This window comes from Mastigoproctus giganteus, chromosome 8 (genome assembly GCF_048544385.1).
Source record: "Mastigoproctus giganteus isolate SK-2022 chromosome 8, ASM4854438v1, whole genome shotgun sequence".
NCBI classification, from domain to species: Eukaryota; Metazoa; Arthropoda; class Arachnida; order Uropygi; family Thelyphonidae; genus Mastigoproctus; species Mastigoproctus giganteus.
Window position 1 is genome coordinate 222,060,190 of NC_143582.1, and position 20,148 is coordinate 222,080,337.

Consider the following 20,148-nt stretch of genomic DNA (forward strand, 5'->3'; position numbering starts at 1 on the left):
GATAGGGGTGGGGAAGAGCGCACTTCTAAGCCTTGGACGCTGAAATACCTTATCTCGGCTCCGTATATAATTAATGTATTATCAAATTATTATCCTTCGATTTTGACAAGGTAAACTCTTATTTTGTTTGGTTGTGCACGTGGCGTGCAATCTATAAGCGTACTTCATACCCCACCTACATAATCAGAATTAAAAAAATTATTACAGCCGGTGTAACTACTTGATACATAACTGTCATCACTCGTGCTGTATGATTGGATATTATTCTTTAGTCTTCAGAACTTAAATGATAAGATAAATGTATGTCTTATAATTGTGGACTCAGATCTCCCTCTGCGGAAACGATATGGAGGAGGCAGATTTACTTAATTCGGATTCAGGAAACGAGGTAACTCAAAATATCTATCAAACGAAGACTTCGTGAAAACAGCGTGGTCTGATATTACTATGAATTGTCTGGAAGTTCAACTTTCATGATAAATGGAATTGAAATTAAGTTTATTTGACTTTATTAGAATTCAGCAAAGAAAGTTTTTGATCGACACAATTTTACAAAAAGGGCGTAATTTTGGGAATGGCCGTATTTTTTTTTTTTTTTTTTGTAAAGCTCTTTAAATGTCCCTTTCAAATCATATGTTTTTGTGTGGGTGCGATTGTATAGTTCAGTAAGTGAGCAGAGCCCGGTGTTATCAGTAGTATGTATTGTAATTTATTTTTATCTATGGATTATTTTAATTGGTAGTGAATGAAAACCTTTGGTAAAACAAACAATTGATTTGCATTAAAAATTAGCTCAAAAATTACTGTAGCTGTAAGTCGGAGCCCAAGCGCGGTGTTTTAAATAACATCAAAATATACCAAATTGTCGGTGGAAGTTATAAACTTCTTTTACAAATACAATTCGAATGTATTTTAGGAAATAATCACAGGCCTTCTGGTATTATTAGCAGAGACAAGTAGAATTTTTGCTGTAATCCTTCGAAATTTTATCATGAATATCCACTTCACACAAATTGGCAGATATCTCGTGATACCGTTTCCTCCACTTCCCCTCGTCTCGTCGCGCTTATCTGTGGAAGAGCTTTATAAGTTCCATTTTATGCTCTGCGATTATTTCGAAAAATTTTATATAACCTCAATAATTTAAAAGAATAAAGTAGCCTAAGCATTTTAAAAATTTGGTATTAGCAATTCATTTGTTCAGATGCGTGCCTTCATTCCTATCCACTCTAAGCCTTCCCCCACTCCCCCGCTATTTTGCATTGATTGAAAAATGTTTGACTTTTACCGAATGTAATGATTATTCTTACAGTAGATGTTCGTGGATGTATGCTTATAACTTGTCCCCCCCTTTATTAATAAAAATTCTGCTCCCATAAGAGTTGGAGGGGTAGAGGTGAAGGAAACAGAATGAGGATTATATATAAATAAATAAATTTCCTTTTATTTTTTATAGATACCAGGGGCAGAGAACTTTATAACTTCATTGTGAAGCGTTATAGTGCAGCAGACAAATCATCATTAGGACAGGACCACAGCAGCCCAACAACAGGATGTGTGGTAGCATATCCACATACATTAGGACAGGACCACACCCTGTTGTTAATTGGCTGTGGTCCTGCCCTAATGTAGGTGGATATGCTACTACAAATAAATAAACAATAACCAGCTCATGGTTTTTGTTGTGTCCATATATAGCTGCAATAAAATAGTTATAATGACAGTGTAAACTCTTTTGGTCATGATATCAATACCAATTATAAGTGGGAATTTTATTTTATATAATGTAAAAAGGCTGTCACCCAAAAAAAAAAAAAAAAAAAAAAAAGACAAAAAATAAATACACAAAGATAAATAAAAACTATACTGATCATTTATTATATTCTTTAGGCTTTTCACATAAAAATGTTAATCCTATCAGAGTAACATATAAGCAACCTCTGGGTCATGGCTAAGGGTTCACTTACTTCCTTTGCTGCCTCCCTTAATATAATTGGCCTTTCTTATGTTTAACTTCAACAATTTCTCTTCCACTTTCCTAGAGAATTCCTCGTGTGAATGTAGATGCAAAATACTCATTCGGTTTGTCAGCTATCTGAGCAAGATCATCAACAGTTGAACCGTCGATGTAAAGTTGACCAACCTCATTCGTCCTCTTTCTTCTAGAGTTTACATAAGTAAAGAAGTCTTTGCTGTTTTTCATTGCGTCCTTTGCCAAAGATTTCTCATAATCTGCCTTCACTTGCTTAATCTCCTTTGTGACTTGAGTCCAGGGGAGTTCTGGAGCAATGTGGCCTTAGTTGCTAATGCTCCTAAAAACCAAAAAACAATAACAACAATCCAGGGGAGTTTGGTGCAAATATTAAATTGCTTAGTCCTCCTCAGTGTTCTTCCCAGAAAATTTTGCCAGCCAGTTGGCATCATGAAGTACTCGGGCGGGGAAGTGTAATATTTTGCAATATTATAAAATTTTCTGTTATTTATGAATGTGACTTAAGTGATCCAGAGTAAAAATTAATTACATAATTTAACATTATATGCTCCTGTCGCATTGACCTTGATCGCATAGTATGTTTTAATTAATATTGACCGAGATCAGTAGAATATGGTACTCCGAGAATCGCTTAAATTTTAGCCGGGTGGTCAGTTAAATTCACTGGGCGGTGTGCCCATTCAATAGGTCCTGGAGAGAACACTGCTCCTTATTAGGATGGCCCTTGGGTGCATTTCTTCCCCAAGAACCAGTCCTGGGCAACCTGCCTTTATTATTAATTTATACAGGATTTAGTTTAAACGTAATTAAATTGAAAGATCATTAACATTGAATAATAAAAGATTTTCTCCCTTCTAATAATATTTTTGAATTGAGTTAATGTTCTTTGCATTAATAAAACTTTGAGATAATTTTCTACTATTTCTAATGTTAATATTGATTGGTAAGCAAATTTTAGTAAAAAAAAAAAAAAAATGCTAAAAATTTACTATTTTTAGTAAAACAAAATTGTTAGGCTAATTTATAAGAAACGTTTAGATACCCAAAATGCTATTTTTAATTTAAATATTTTGATGAGAGAAAGCCATATCAGAGCTCTGAGACCTCAAATGTTAAAATCCACAATGGATTATGCCAATTTTGTTAACAATATATCTAACAGTTTAGAAAACAGCTACATGTTAGAATCAGAGCAGCATTATATTCATCATTGCAAGCCTAGGCTAAACCATGCATGTGGTGAGACGAACTGAATGTTCATCTCACCTCATTGGCTCTGCTTCCTATCACCTTGGTGATCTTGGCCTAAGTGTTAGCATAATTGGATCCTGAACTTATGATTACCATCTTGAAAAAAGGTGCCTCTGTGGGTAGGAGCAGCAGTGCGTAGCACACGCTTCTTGATTAGACCGGGGTTCGAGCCCGTGACCACCAAATACGGAGGATGCAGAAAGGTCAGGGAATGACCACCGCATATCCCCGGAGCAATGTGGCCTTAGTTGCTAATGCTCTTAAAAAACCAAACAACAACAAACCATCTTGAAAGATTCAATCTATAAAGATTTTGAAATATTCAAAAACTGTACTTCATTTCCAACTGTCAAATTGTTTTTCTCTCATCAGTTGTCGATTTTAATAATAACCCATGATTACAGGCAATTCCCATAACTTACAGAAAATAATTAAGTGTAATCACTGTATCTTGAATGGAAATGCTTTTGTTCCTATTGAGATTTACACTAACATATATTGCACATAGTTATATCAAGTTCTCAAAACAATATTATGAAAGCTTATAGGGCAGTGTAAAAATATTTCATAAAATATTAATTTTCTGGTCATAATTACTCACTGCACTCTAAAAAATACATGGCATTTTTATTCCTCTTTGCAGTTTTTATTTTTAAATACTTTTTCTGATGTATTAAAAATTAAGTTTTTTGTTGATCATTCATGGTATTGTGCTGCTGCTGGTGGCTTTACTGATTTCTACTAAAATGTTGACGAGGGGGTGTTAATGTTTGCTTGCAGAGAAAAAAGTCAAACAAAAAACTTGATACATTTTGCAGTTAAAAGATAAAAAAATGGCTCCAAAGATTACTTAAATAGTGATCCTATGGAAATATAGTAATAACAAACACTTTAATTGGTTTTTTGTTTAAATGCTTTTCCCTGAAAATTGAAAGGTACTTAAGATTTTAAGTAGAACAGCCATATTCATTTGAAAGCAGCAAATATTTTATCACCTGTAGGTAATAAGATATGAGTGATAGCTATGATTCTATGAGTATTGAAACAAAATATTATGCAGGGAACATTTTGCTGGTAACGTTTAACCTTTCTCATTCATTGAAACCCGAGTTCTAAAGTGGCTAGTAATACAAGTGATTTAAAAGTCATAAATTAGTGATCTTATATAAATGATTTAGGACCATTTATCCTGGGAATAAAAGATTATATGGGCAAATGCCATGAAGAGTCAAATGGGCATGTGCAGCTAACCTATAGTACGGGGTAAAAGACAACTGCATCAACTTCCACGGACAGTCAGTCATGGTGGCATAACTGACTAGGTTACAATGTAATACAGTCCAGAGTACTTTGCACAGTACTATTTGACATATTTTTTGTTGGATCAAATATTAGAGGCAATAGTCGATAGTGCAATATTCAGGAGTGCACCCTTCTATTCACAAGGCTACTATTCAGAAATGTGCTGCTGCTGCTTCCAGCCCAGCTATATCACATAAATTTGTTCATCTAAATTCCTTACCTTTTACCCCTTCCAACCAAATGATACCAAGCAAGTTCCTCAGTTGTTACATCCTTGTTGCAGCACTGGTTAGATTCCTGGGTATACAGACATCCATTTTTCACTGCATCCTGGTTCCATACATTATAAAATATAAGAAGCAAGTAAAATAAGTAGTCACAAATTTAGTGAAATCAACTAAATAATAAATAGTTACAGATAAAATATGAACTCCAATTATGGAAATGAAGGTTTGTTATTTGGTTTTTAGGAGCATTAGCAACTAAGGCCATATTGCTCCGGGATATGCGGTGGTCATTTCCTGACCTTTCCACATCCTCTGTATTTGGTGGTGATGGGCTCGAACCCCAGTCTAATCAAGAAGCGTGTGCTACGCACTGCTGCTCCTTCCCACCTGGCTACGGAGGCGCCTAGGAAATGAAGGAAGTTTTTCAGATGAATAGACATGAAGTCCTATGAAAATGAGCATTAATGCATTTACATCTACTCGCAATAGATGTCTCACACCCACAGCGTCCTCATTTTAATTCTCAGCACACCAAATGGCTGTCTGACTCCTTACACCCCTCGTGGGTAGCACAGTTGGTGGGATCATTATCTTCCCCACACTGGGTGGAAAAGACCCGAGTTGGAATCCTGTCAATGATAGGAGGAATTTTTATGGGTCTTTTTCACAACATGGCTGAGTCAGTTGGTCTCAGGCGAGGGTAGCATGATTTTTTTCTCTGGGAAACTCTGGATTTTTGTCCAGCAAAACAGAAAGTCGGCCTCAGAACATGCAATTTGGAGCAACATGGCCTCAGTTGCCAATGCTTCAAAAACCCAATAACAGTAACTGACCACTTACCGGGATCAAATTAACAGATTTCTATAACTGTGCACGACTTAAGTCACTAATACTTAAGTCGTGCCACTGCACCAAAAAATTCCCAAACCCTAATTAATTTGAGCAAGTTTTGACCAGATAATAGTCCAACAGTCTATGTACTTTGCATTTTAATTTATTATAGTTAATTAAGGATAGGAGAAGATTAAATAGTCATAAGGTAAAAGTTAAATACAGTTAGGTTAGCCTGTTTTTTTGTTTTTTTTTTAAACTGGTGCACTGTGAATTGCTCATCTGCAACTTTGGTTCTGTTTGACTGGATAATGGGACAGAATTAAAATACAGTAATGCATTTCTAAGCAAAATAATAATCAGTCCATCATGAAAGGAACACTATATACTGGTGCAAGAATATGTATTTTGTACTGCAGAATATAGCAGGAAGAGACATTTCAAAGTTAATTGCATAAACTTGTCTTCCATGCAAAAATTATAAAATAAATTTTTGTAACAGAATGACAGAAAACTAGACTAGAGCTAGGATCCACAGTTCAAAGGTTGGCAGGGTTGTCAAGGACACTACTGACACTATGCTGCTGCAACAGGATCTGGTAAGGTTGAGCAGATGGGCTGAGAGGTGGCAAATGAAGTTTAACATTGACAAATGTAAAGTACTACATATGGGGAAACAGCAACCCCAGAGCAACGTATCAACTCTGTGATACTACACTGACAGTGGTAGAGAATGAAAAGGACCTGGGGGTAATTGTGCAGGCAGATATGAAGTTCTCTGAGCAGTGCAGATGGGCTGCAAGAGTAGCTCAAAGTGTATTGTCAATGATATATAGAAATTTTTCTAGCAGTGATAAGGAGGTGATTATTCCCTTGTATAAGGCAATGGTCAGACCACACCTAGAGTACTGTATACAGGCCTGGAGGCCTCATTTCAAGAAGGATGTAGAGCTGCTGGAACGAGTACAGAGAAGGGCAACAAGAGTAGTGAATGGAACAAAGGGGGTGCTCTTATGAAGGAAGGCTTAAGTTTTGCAAATTACAGTGTCTGGAGACTAGGCACCAGCAAGGTGATCTGATAGAGGTGTATAAAGCCTTGAATGGTTTGAGCATGCTCAATGCTGATGGGATTCTCCCTCTTGCTCACAATAATCACCTGAGAGGGCATAAATTCAAATTGAGGAAAGACAGATGTAGGATAGACATGCGGAAATTTGCCTTTAGCCAGTGGGTGGTTGGTTGGTTGGTTGGCGGAACAGACTTCCATCCCTTGTCGTGGAAGTTGATAGCCTAAATAAGTTTAAGGCTCAGCCTTAAACTTATTTAGGGAACAGAGGGGTGAAGTGGAAGTGGTTATTTTATTTATTTATTTTATTTTATTTATTTTATTTTATTTTTTTTTTTGGCTGATGCTGCATAAGCTTGCTTTCTTGCATCAAATGCCTCTACTAATGCTAATGCTAAAAGAGGCACAGAGAAAGAATTTCTGGAATGAGATTATAATCAGAATGGCAAGTGCTATCAGTGAAACAGATGTGTAGATCTTCATATGACACTAGGGGGAGGATGATAACTAGTATAGGCCAGAGTCAAAAACAGCCTTATCAAGTCACCTTTCCCCTGCAATTTCTCTTTTGTATAGTTGTCAAGATCAGTGTCCCTCTACATGATGCCCAGGCAGCTGATCTGCCCCTGCATATGATTTGTCACTTGGGGATATTCCATTAAGATTGCCAAGGTCCATTAAGATTTTAAGTAAACTTTTATGTCTCTGAACAGGTTCAGGCATACATTAACTAAAGCTTTCAGGCAAGTGAAGTTTTTTATTAGGATTAAATTATTAATATTTTAGTAATATGATATGTGCATGATAAATGTATACAGAAATCTAGTTATCTAAAGTTTAATTTTCTTTTGTTTGTTTATTTGCAGATCACCATGACGCTAACAAACATCAAATACTGGCTTCGATTAATAATTGGAGCACTTGCACTTCCAGTTGCATTTCCATGGCTTGTCTACCATTTGTACAATACTACTTTTAAGAATTTGGTTCGTAAAAACACCACACTTAGAGATAAAGTTGTGTTAATTACAGGTGCCAGTTCTGGACTTGGTGAAGGTAATATAATCAAAACATTTGTGATGATTTGTTAAAAAGTTGCTCCCATATAGATGTTCTACAAACAACTAGTTTTTGTCAACCTTTAAAATATTCTTTGTGTATTTCAACATATTTCATCTATAAGCCAGAAATTAAATTGAACTATGATAAGAAAGTTAAAATTTAATAATGAGTTGCTTTAAAAGTTTTTGACTGCTTTAAAAACTTAAATAAAATCAGCAATTCTAGAATTATTGCAATTTTTTTTTTATTATTAGTGAACTGGTTAGTGTTTTTGCACCATGTTTTGTTCATAGGGAACTGTTGAAGTAGTTAAATTGGCATCATTTTAATTGTACCTTATATTGTGAATACCTTCACAACGAGTTGCCATGGTATTGCACTACCACGAACAAGTAATGCTTCACTAATGGAGAAGACTAATGTTACTTATTCACAATATAAGATACAATTAAAATGATATTTAACTACTTTGCAGTTCACTACGAACAAAGCATGGTGCAAAAGCACTAACCAGTTCACTAGTGAATCTTATGCAGAGTGTCATGTTTTATGCAAAATATCACCTTAATTTTGTATTATAGAAAACACGTTAGGTACATATAAATTTAAAGTAAATTATAAAACTAAATGAGGAAAGTCATTAATGAGATATCTGACATTGATGATCTCCAGAAAATTATATTCTCTTTATTTTTATGCACAATGATCAATAAAACTAGTTTGAGATTGACTGCTTGCTGGCCCCTGCACACTACATGATGCCATGTATTATAAAAATCCAGTTTCTTTCAAAATGTAGAGAGCCATTAAATCTCAAACTTATAATCTAAAACTTAAATTTTTAATGGAAATAAACTCATCAATCCCGTGGAAAATAAAAATTTGGGAATTATTGAAATACTCTGATATATCAGTACTGATACATTAGTACTTATCATGCATACCTTTTTTTTTTTTTTTTCTTTCTCCAAATTTATCATTTCACTTTCTGAAATGATTAGCATTAGCATTAGTAGAGGCATTTGATGCAAGAAAGCAAGCTTATGCAGCATCAGCCAAAAAAAAAAAAAAAAAAAACCACTTCCACTTCACCCCTCTGTTCGTTCAAAATACCTGTCCAGCTGAGCCTTAAACTTATTTAGGCTATCAACCTCCACCACAAGGGATGGAAGTCTGTTCCACCAACCAACCACCCGCTGGCTAAAGGCAAATTTCCGCACGTCTATCCTACATCTGTCTTTCCTCAATTTGAATTTATGCCCTCTCAGGTGATTATTCTGAGCTAGAGGAAGAATCCCATCAGCATTGAGCATGCTTAAACCATTCAAGGCTTTATACACCTCTATCAGATCACCTCGCTGGTGCCTAGTCTCCAGACACTGTAATTTGCAAAACTTAAGCCTTTCTTCGTAAGAGCACCCCTTTGTTCCATTCACTAATCTTGTTGCCCTTCTCTGTACTCGTTCCAGCAGCTCTACATCCTTCTTGAAATGAGGCCTCCAGACCTGTATACAGTACTCTAGGTGTGGCCTGACCATCGCCTTATACAATGGAATAATCACCTCCTTATCCCTGCTGGAAAAATTCCTGTATATCATTGACAATACTCCATGAGCTACTCTTGCAGCCTGTCTGCACTGCTCAGAGAACTTCATATCTGCCTGCACAACCACCCCCAAGTCCCTTTCATTCTCTACCACTGTCAGTGTTGTACCATAGAGTTGATACGTTGCTCTGGGGTTGCTGTTTCCCATGTGTAGTACTTTACATTTGTCAATGTTAAACTTCATTTGCCACCTCTCAGCCGATAAATTTCAGGAATTCCATTTCCATTAAACTAAACCACCAAACTCTCCAGAAAGTCCATAGACATAGTAGCTGTTCATAATTTCCATCCCAATCATCCTGTACGTCTAGAATAATCAGACACTCTGAAGGTGCCTCCAAAAACCAGTGCCCCCTAGGTTATGGGCTCTGAGTTCTCATACCAGAGCCATACTCCACAGGAATGGTTATCCATGCTGAGTCATCACCAGAATTATTAAACAACACAACTCCTTCCACACTGACATAGTATGTCCCTATTTTCTATGATAGAGGCAGAATTAAAAAATATAGCCAGAAGGCATAACTTATGGATATTTTCCAAGAAATCAAAAGCTGATATGTATCTTTGGTTTAGTTCCATATTTGTCTTCCCCCCCACACCACCATCACAGCAGAAGATGTATGCAAATGCTGCAGATTATACAAAAGAATGGAAAAGTAGACCCCACTGATGTACTTTTCCATTCTTTTTTTCTTTATTAGTGAGAGCCATTCCATTAACCTTGAAATTCTGATAATCTTAACAGTTGACTATATCCTTAAAAGGCGAATTCATGGAGGCCTTTCTCGTTTAGACTGTCCCATTTAAATAATTAAATATGGGGGAGTGACAATTCTCTCCCCCACTGGCTCAACATGTTGAAACATACCATCATTGGATGCTCTGATGAGAAATTTCGTGTTTCCTTCCCCAAAACTCGGGATTTTATTTATTTTTTTCTAGAAACAGGTAAACTGGTCAAATAAATAGATTTTCTGGAATGTAAGTATTCTCCCCTTCCTCCAGTGGAATCTCCATCAATCCAATATATTCTAGTAAAAGGTGGTGCTAATAGTCAGATTAAACAAAAATTCAAGCATTATACCATTGGTTCTGATAGCTTTTATCTCATTGAAGTTAATCATGATTATAGCAAATATATGGTAACTTTTAGCATTAGTAGAGGCATATTATGCAAGTAAACAAGCTTATATGGCATCAGCCAAAAAAAAAAAAAAAAAAACCTTCCCACTTCATCCCCATCCATTAACTCCAAATGTTTGTCTAGTTCTGCTTTGAATTTATTTAAGCTGTCAACTTCTACAACAGATGGAAGTTTGTTCCAGCAATCTGGCTAAAGACAAATTTCCACACATCTATTCTACAACTATCTTTCCTCGATTTGAATTTATGTCCCCTCAGGCGACTAATCTAGGCAAGTGGAAGAATCCCATCAGCATTGAGCTTGCTCAAACCATTCAAAGCCTTGTACACCTCAATCAGATCACCTTGCAGGTGCCTAGTCTCTAGACACTGCAATTTGCAGAACTTAAGTCTTTCCTTATAAGAGCAACCCATTGTCCCATTCACCAATCTCATTGCCCTTCTCTGTACTCGTTCAAGCAGCTCTATATCCTTCCTAAAATGAGGCATCCAGACCTGTATACAGTACTTAAGGTGTGGCCTGACCATTGCCTTATACAAGGGGCTAGCATTTTTTACATATTTTTTAAGCCACCACCTTATCCCTGCTTTCGTATAACAACGCTCCAAGCTTGTCTTCCAGACATTGTCACAATAATCAATTTCTATATAGCAGAAAAAACAAAAATCATTCTTAAAAAAAAGCATGTAAAAATCATTCTAACCTTGATCAGCTAAGAAGTGGTTCCCAACTATTGCCACCATTGTATTTGATAAGATTCATGAAGATATTTGTATTATACCTTTATTTATTATATATTTAATAAAATATTATTAATAATACACCAAGGCATAATTTGCTGGACATGCATTTTGTTATCTGTCCAAAAGAATTACTTCCTCTATTACTGTTACTTCCTCTACTGCTAATGAGGCTAATAGGGAGTCGTTTTACCCAAGCCACTTCATACATAATAATGGAAAATGGCTCCCTTAATGCCATATTGTATTTTTTCAAGTTAAGCACATCATATTTTTGTTCCTGAAGTATTCCTAAGGATTAGCATCATATACTATATTCTTTTCCAATATGTACAGACCTTTATCAAGCTCTTCTTCTTCGTTGAATGTCCTACCTTATCTTCTGGAAATGAATAAGACAATCTCAAAGGGAGATTCTTTCCTGGCTCTTCAGGATTTTTCGAAAGGAGTTTTTAATAGATGTAGGAGCTCTCTTCTGGCTTCCACCAGTTCTACAGTATTCTGATTTCATCTTTTGCACAGTGATCAACCATCTATAAATGTCTTGGATCTTTAAATGCTGAATCGAATTCAGGGTCTTCTTCCATCAGATTACCTTCTCCTGGACCACCTTCTGGATCAGCTGCTCTTATTTACTGAATCAAATGCTATGAATGCTTCTGAAACTACATCCCAGCTACAGGTCCATCATCTGCAACTGCTGTCACCGAAAATTTATTTTTTTGTGCAGGATTATTTATGTTGTTTGTAGTGACATCTTTGTGTTATCTTTTTTCCTCTTTTAATTCTTCTACCTTCTATTTCTTCTTTTTTGGTATGGAAGATGTGTGTTACTTTGTGATTCAGAGTTGGCTGACCTCATTTTAAAGTGTGATTCTGCTGTTGACAGTGAGTTGAGCATTCTCTTCACTTTTCTCAGTATTGTAGGATTTCTTTTGATTCTTCGTGTTTACTTCACTCATGGGGAGTCAGCACATGTAAATAAGACCTACCTTCCCATGGACAATATGTGCAGCCTTTCTTATGATCCCTGCTTCCTAGTGGTAAAGTGCCAAAAAAAAATAACTAAACAAGACACTGCACAAATAAATCACCATGCCCATTTCTGCCTATTTTACAGCATTATGTATCAACACAGTGTACCATGGCAGAGTTGAACGTTCTGGAACTACCTTACATAAGATTTCAATTTGAAACACTAATGCACTAGCATAGTTAACACATGATTTTATGGCTTTGCAGACATAAAACAGTAAAAATTGTCCATGCTTTTTTTCCCAGTTTCAAATACTCTTGCTCTTACCTGTCAGCATCACAAGCCAACATTTATAAGTGCTGCATGCCAGACAAATGAAATAAAAGTACATTTTATAATAGATTGGGCTCTTGAGGTCATCAATTTTTTTCTGTTGCTAGCATTTTTTACATATATTTTTTTTAAATATATTAAAAAAGATTTAATGTATTATATCTTATTTATTATCAACTAATATACTGTATAGAAATTTGTGGACATAGAAATAAATTGCAATGCAAGACATACAGAAAAAAACCAATATACAGATATTAGTTTTGCTAGTGTATTAGTGCTTCAAATTTAAATCCTCAATTCTAGAAATCCATAAACAGTGCAGTCCTTAAATTTCAAATGCAATAATATTCTTATTCAACTAGCAATGTTTCATATTCTTGATTATTTCCAGTATACTGTGATAAATTTAAGCTTCCAGGCCAAATAAATAATAAACACCAGAAATAGAAAAAATTTCTGGTGTTCATTATTAATCTGAAATAGAGGGGGAAGAAAAAGAAAGGAAAGGATAGATTACTGTACATTTTAGTTCAAGTATTATGGCTTTCAACAACAGATTTTGGCAGTTTTTTAGACTGGATATAAAACTGCAGAAATCACCTCCACCTCCACAGAGCAATTGGTCCATGTCAGATGTCCGTGGGGGCTGTATAACTCTTCAAGAGTTAAATTCTGTGAGTTGGACAGACTGTGATGCTGTTTCAACTATGAGAAAAAGCTGTGTAATGCCAATTGCATTTAACATGTCTGTTTTGAATACATGGTAATCTTTTATGAGACATGGACACAAGCTTCTTCTATCCACTTATCTTCCTCTATATATATATTTGTAGCCACCATTAATTTTACACTGGGAAACCCCAAAATCCACTGTTGAATCTAACTTTGGATCTGAATCTGATACATACAGAAATCTTCCCCCCCCCCCCATTATTTTCTATTTCCATTTCAAATTTAATCTTGAATAGTAAGATGGTATATAAAAAGCATACTTTGATATTACATTGCACCTTGTCTTTATCAATAAATGTAAAGCAGTTTTAAAAGGAAATCAGATTAATTTTAAATACTGTAACTCTGTTGTTGTTCTGTGTTATTTTTAAATTCATTAATTCTCAGTGGATCTCATACTAATACATTTTTTTTCAGCTTTAGCACATGCATTTTTCAAAGCAGGCTCCAAAGTTATATTGTCAGCAAGACGACAAGGTGCTTTGAAAAAAGTGAAAGATGATCTTTTAGCTTTGCAGGTATGCTAAATTTTATATTAAAGATGCCCAGCAATTAATGTATCTCTTAAAATTATTTACAATGCCGTGGTCAGGAGTGAGAGTGCTTTGAGTGGACTGTGATTCAAGCTCGCATGACTACTAAATGCGAATAATGATTGTATTCATGATTTTTTGTAAACTGCTCTAACCTGGTGATCATGCCAAAGTATAAACGGGAACATTTAAGCATCCCCAGGCATTTCCAATTAGTACATTTTTGCTCAGATTATTACAATTTGAGTAATGAAAACACTGTGCAAACTACACGAAATTTTAAATTTGTTTTTTGATTAAAAACATCTAAAATATATATGTTAATATATATTTATAATAAATAATTTTAATCTGAGCCATTTTAAATATTTGGTTTCTTGAGAATCATCTTATATGTTACTGAAGCAACTTTTAAAAGTTACATTACATCAGTGCATTTCTTACTTTTAAATGGCATTTGCCTTTATTGTTAAAAATTGATTGATTTAATGTATGTATCTATGTTTTGTATTTGATCTTTAGAAACTTAATAATTTATGGCAGTTGATTTTAGTGTAATTTTTAAAATAACTTCCTTTTATTGTCTCTTTAGTATTAGTAAAGGCCACATAGTGCAAGGAAGCCTAAGGCTAAAATTTTCTGCACCAGCCCAAAAAAAAAAAAAGAAAGAGTAAAATAATAATAATAAAAAAATTAAATTAAATAAATACTTAAATAATAAAAAAAAAAGGAAATAGACAACCTATGCATTTCCCTCCTGCCATAGGTAACTAGCCAGCTGATCTTTGAATTTCTCCAAACTGTCAGCCTCAACCTCTCATGTAGGTATCTTATTCCAGTAATTTTAACTCTCTGGCTGAAATAAAATTTAGTGAAATAAAATTAATAAAAGTGGGGGGGAACTCCACTTCTTACATTAACCCAACCTGAGGAATACCCATTTATCACAACCCTCTGCCTCCTGCCCTGACGCCATCCTGCTATCCATCTAAGAATTTTCCCTGTGATTCCAACCTGTTCCAGCTTATAAAGTAACCGCTCATGTGGGACTGGGTCAAATGCTTTGCTGAAATCTAAATAAACGATGTCGAAATTATTCCCTAAATTTAGCTCGCAAGTGACTCTGTCAAAATAGCTAACCAGATTTGTTAAACATAATTTTTCCTTTATAAAACCATGCTGCATATCCTTCAGAATTCCATTTCTATCTAAATGATTCTGAATTGCACCCTTGATCATTGTCTCCGTGATTTTCCCTACTGCTGAATTTAGACTGATCTGTCTGTAATTTCCCACTACACTCTTAGAACTGCCTTTATGTATTGGCGATACACTGAAACCTTTCTAATCCAATAGAATCTCTCCTGAGTGCAGTGATGCTCTCATAATTAGCCTTAATGGTTTAATGCATTCATTTTCTGCTTCCCTTAAAATTATAGGGGATATACCATCAACCCCCAGGAGCCTTTCCAGGAACCTTTCTCATGATTATTTAATGAAAAACTTTCAAGCCTGTAGGCTTGAAAGTTTTTCATTAAATAACCATGAGAAATTTCAATATTATTCATCGTAGATTTTTCAACTTCACTCCCATAATTTCTCATTGACATAAAGGGTTTTTCTACTGTAAATATTAATAATTTATTACCATAAATAAAGGTACAGTCTACAAAAATTGGCCTTGTTTTTCATATTTTAAAATTTAGAGTATGCAGCATATGAGCACATTTGTATGTGCTAATTTCAAAGCAGGCCCCAAAGTTATTTTGGCAGCAAGATGGTAGGGTGCTTTTACAGAAAGTGAAAGACTTTTTTTTTTTTTTTTTTTTAAGCATGTAATCATCCCTAAAATTAAAAAAAAAAAAAAAAATACTGCTTACTTTAACTTATTTATTCTTCATGTATTTCTTTTACAGCATAATTAGTATCATTAATTATCTTCATTTGCTTCTGAGGAAACTAGTTGCTACTTTAGTTTTCTGTGTAAGTTATAATTTCTTGGTTGATTTTATTTTATATTTAGTAATATCAAATCTACTTAATTTACCCTTCATTAATATACCCTTAATTTACCCTTTTCCTATTATACTTTAAATTGTATTATCAAATGTTGATTGGCCCCTACTTTCAGAGTAATAAGAGAACTGTATGCAAGGTTTAAGTGTAGAATGATGTAAAATACTTTTTGGATACATTCTTTCCTAGTCAGTCAGTAAAACTTATGGTTTTGTTGGTTGGCACATTTATCCAGGGATCTACTGTTTATTAGGTTTTGAATTAAAACCCTTTTGTAGTGTGTGTATGCGTGCACACATACGTTTTGTCAGTGTAGCATACATACACATGTACCACACTACACACTTTTTATAAATAAAACCTTAATTGGACTTCATTGTTATACCCTATAATTAAACACATAATTTGTAATATAATACAATAAAATAATATAAAAATAATAATAAAAAAATGATAATGAAGCTAATTACTGATAAAAGGATATGTTGAATGGTATGTTTTCGAGAGCTAGCACCACTCAATACATCTTATCAATAACTGGCTAAGGCTGTCTATTTCTGTTTGCTATTTGCCAGTTTTTCTAGTTTCAAATTTCTAAAATTATAGATTCAAATACTCTAAAACTATAGATGCAATTTATGTTAAATTTAGCAGCAAACTGTCAGAATAACAGCTAGCCTGACAGATAGCAGTGAATCAAAAATATGAAAGTAAGTGCCAACTAATAATTTTCTTATAGGTTTATTTACTAGTGAAAAATAATTATGTAGTGAAAAGGAAAGGCTTCTCTCAATTTAAGGCAAGGAGGAGGAGGTGTAAGGATAGCATATGTATACTTAGTTATACACCAATGAGCCAAAACATTATGACCGGGAGTCGTTATGTGAATCAAAGCAACTGCAGGTGAACTACTGCACATGTATGGGTTGGGACACAGTATAAAAAACACCTGGTACTGAGCTCTGTTAATCAGTGCTACTCTTGTTCTTCAGTTGTTGTTGTTGTTATTTGGTTTTTAGGAGCATTAGCAACTAAGGCCATATTGCTCCGGGGATATGCGGTGGTCATTCCCTGACCTTTCTGCATCCTCCGTATTTGGTGGGCATGGGCTCGAACCCCGGTCTAATCAAGAAGCGTGTACTACGCACTGCTGCTCCTGCCCACCTGGCTACGGAGGCGCCCTTGTTCTTCAGATGAGAAAGGCAGCAGACTTAAGCGAGTTTGACAAAGGCCAAATTGTAATGGCCAGACGACTGGGTCAGAGCATATCCGAAACAGCATGGCTGGTGGGATGCTCGTGGTCAGCCGTGGTTAGTACCTGCCAAAAGTGGTCCGAGGAGGGGGAACCCACGAACTGCTGGCGAAGTTTTGGATGACCATGGCTCATCGATGCTGGAGGTGAGCAAAGGCTCTCCCGGATGGTATGTGGCAACAGAAGGGTGACTGTGGTGCAACTAACTGATAATTAGAATGCTGGTGACAGGAGTAATGTGTCACAATACACACACAGTACATCAAACCCTACTGAAAATGGGGCTGTGTAGCTGCAGGCCACTCAGAGTGCCATTGTAGGCACTGGTAACAGTGCCTACAATGGACACACGAGCATTGAAACTGGACCTTGAGTGACTGGAAGGTCATCAGACCGGGTACATGGGGAAGTGATGGTGCCTGGTTGCACCGTGGGACGAAAACAAGCCGTGGCAGCAGTGTCGTGCTTTGGGCGATGTTATGCTGGGATACCCTGGGTCCAGTCATCCATGTGGCACTCTGACGTCTACCACCTACCTAAACATTATTGCTGACCAGGTACACCCTTCCATGGCAATGGTCTTCCCCTCTTTTGTATCACTCAAAAAGTCAATAAATACAAACGATAAGTTATTTATCATTCTTTAATACCTCTCATAATGGCTTTGTGCATGCCAGTTTCTAACAGCTGTATCTCTGTATCCATTGAGAATTGGACACATGTTTATTTGAACTTTTTTACTCAGAATAATCGATACTGTAACCTCCTGAAATATTTACTATTCCTCCTGAATCACCTTGTATATAAGCATATGGTGTAGTACATATATATCTACGTATTAGCAGAATTTTGTAGGGAAGTAAAGCATGTAATCATTCTTAAAAAGTAAAAAAAATATACTGCTTATTTTAACCCATTTATTTTTCATGAATAATGTCGTTTACATGTAAAAGTCTCAAATATGGCAACCTTGGAAACTGACCATTGCTAGATTTCAGAACTTTCTGGATTTCTCAAAACTGTTTACTAACAATGCTCAATATTTGTATTGTATGTATTGGGTACGAGGTTATTACAACGTTGGTCAAGATTTTTGTAGCTCCAGCGAACACTAAGTTTTCATTTATATTTAGTTGTTTTATCGACTTATTGTTATACTAAATTATTTTCCATAAGTAGCTTTATAGTTCTAGCCAAGCTCTGGTTAATTTTGAATTTAGATAGTGATTTTGAAAGTTAATACTCAGTGTCCATAGATTTTATGTTCGTAACTTGCCGCCATTGTTATACGATACAGAATACCATAAGGTTTAACGTAAAATTACATAGTGAAATACGTAGCAGTGTGTTAGAAATCCATTAGATTAGTATAGCATTATCAATAAAATTTATTAATCTTATTAAGATTCATTATTAATTAAATTATACTGAAATGGAATCATGACTCAGACTAGAGCAGCAAAGCAGCATTCACAGAATAGCCAGAGTGCTGTGGCTCGTGGGAGAACCGATAGGGGCAATTCTCCCATGCATCACAGTCTAAAACAATGCGTGAAATGTGAAATGTTTGCAGACCTGTCTAGAACAAGACATGATCTATCCAAGGAGGATGTCTTTGTGTGTGTGTGTGTGTGTGTGTGTGTGTGTGTGTGTGTGTGTGTGTGTGTGTGTGTGTGTGTGTGTGTGTTAGGGGCAGAGACTGTGAAGAAATTAGGCACCAAGTGATTGTTTGAAGTGTAGGGTAAATGTCCTTGAAGAAATTAATATGAGGGGCCCCATCAAGCTCTCAGTTGCCCAACTCAACGCCAGAGCTCACTCCTGTGCATCAGGCAACAGAGCAGTAATTTCCAAGGCAGAATGCGCTGGTCCTGCAGGAACTAGTTATTGTTGGTGACTTTATTGTCAGGGAGAGAGGGGAAATATAGTATGCAAAAAGGATAGGTGGAACAGGACCAGGGTATGTGTGTCAGGGGCAAAAGTTGATGACTGTGTAAAGTGTAAGGTATTACACCTGGGAAACAGTAATCCCAAGATAACTTAGATCAACTTATTCACTTGGTGGAGTTCAACTAAACCCAGTACTGGAGGAAAGGGACTTGGGTGTTACGATATGGTCAGACATGAAATTCTCTGATCATTGTAAACAGGTTGCAAGGAAGGCCCATGGTGTCCTATTGATGATCTATTGAACTTTTGCAAGTAGAGATAGGGACGTGATAATCCCATTATATAAGGCTTTTGTTAGACCACACTTGGAATACCATGTTCAAGTATGGAGACCACACCTACAGAAAGACATTGAGCTTCTTGAAAGGGTGCAAAGACGGGTAACTCGCCTGGTGAGATCAGCAAAATGGCGTCTTATGAAGAAAGACTTCGAATATGTGGGTTGCAGAGTTCGGAAACTAGACACCTTAGAGGAGATTTGATTTAGGTGTTTAAGGCTCTGAGAGGCATCAGTAAAATGAATGAGGACGAAATTTTCAAGACTGCTAGAAATTTTCAACTAATGCTAGAAGTATAGTAAATAAAATTGATGAATATGAAGTGCTGATCATGACATCAAAGGCAGATATTGTCAGGATATCAGAGACATGGTGTCACACAGATATAAGCAGTGCAGAATTAGAATTTGGAGAGTACAATGTATACAGAAAGGACAGACAGGGTAGGAAGGGAGGAGGGGTTATGCTGACCAACCGCCAAGGCCCACACCATATGCATGAGTCAACTGCACAGTTGCTATGTGATGCAGCTTGGTTTGGTTTTAAATTCTGCAGCTCAGCTATAAATAGCAAACAGTCCAGTTGTTTTTGAAAAATTATGATCATTCTTTATTGAATAGCCCTTGTACAAGGGAACCTACTGAGAACAGAGCAGTTTCCCAACAAGTATCCATCTATTTCGACTTAATATGGCAGATCGCTGCCTTGTCGTTCCCATTTTCCAAAGTCACCAGGCGTGGGCATCTTCAGCTTTCAAATTTCTCTTTCTCATGGCTGATAGTGCACCTTCCTTCCATGTTTTTCTAGGGCATCTTTGCTTTCTCTTCCCTTGTGGTATCCACTCATATAATTT

At 35.9% G+C, this 20,148-nt stretch overlaps 1 protein-coding gene across 1 annotated transcript in view; it reads left to right on the plus strand.

The window, feature by feature from the left end:
- Positions 1-232: 232 nt before the first annotated feature.
- The window catches only part of LOC150082351 (dehydrogenase/reductase SDR family protein 7-like), a 59,163-nt gene continuing 39,247 nt past the window's right edge, over positions 233-20,148 (plus strand). Inside the window, exons 1-3 of the mRNA XM_090380209.1 lie at positions 233-388; positions 7,537-7,726; positions 13,687-13,787. Coding sequence (XP_090236335.1) covers positions 347-388; positions 7,537-7,726; positions 13,687-13,787 — 333 coding nt within the window. The 5' untranslated portion in view covers positions 233-346. The remainder of the gene's footprint in view (positions 389-7,536; positions 7,727-13,686; positions 13,788-20,148) is intronic.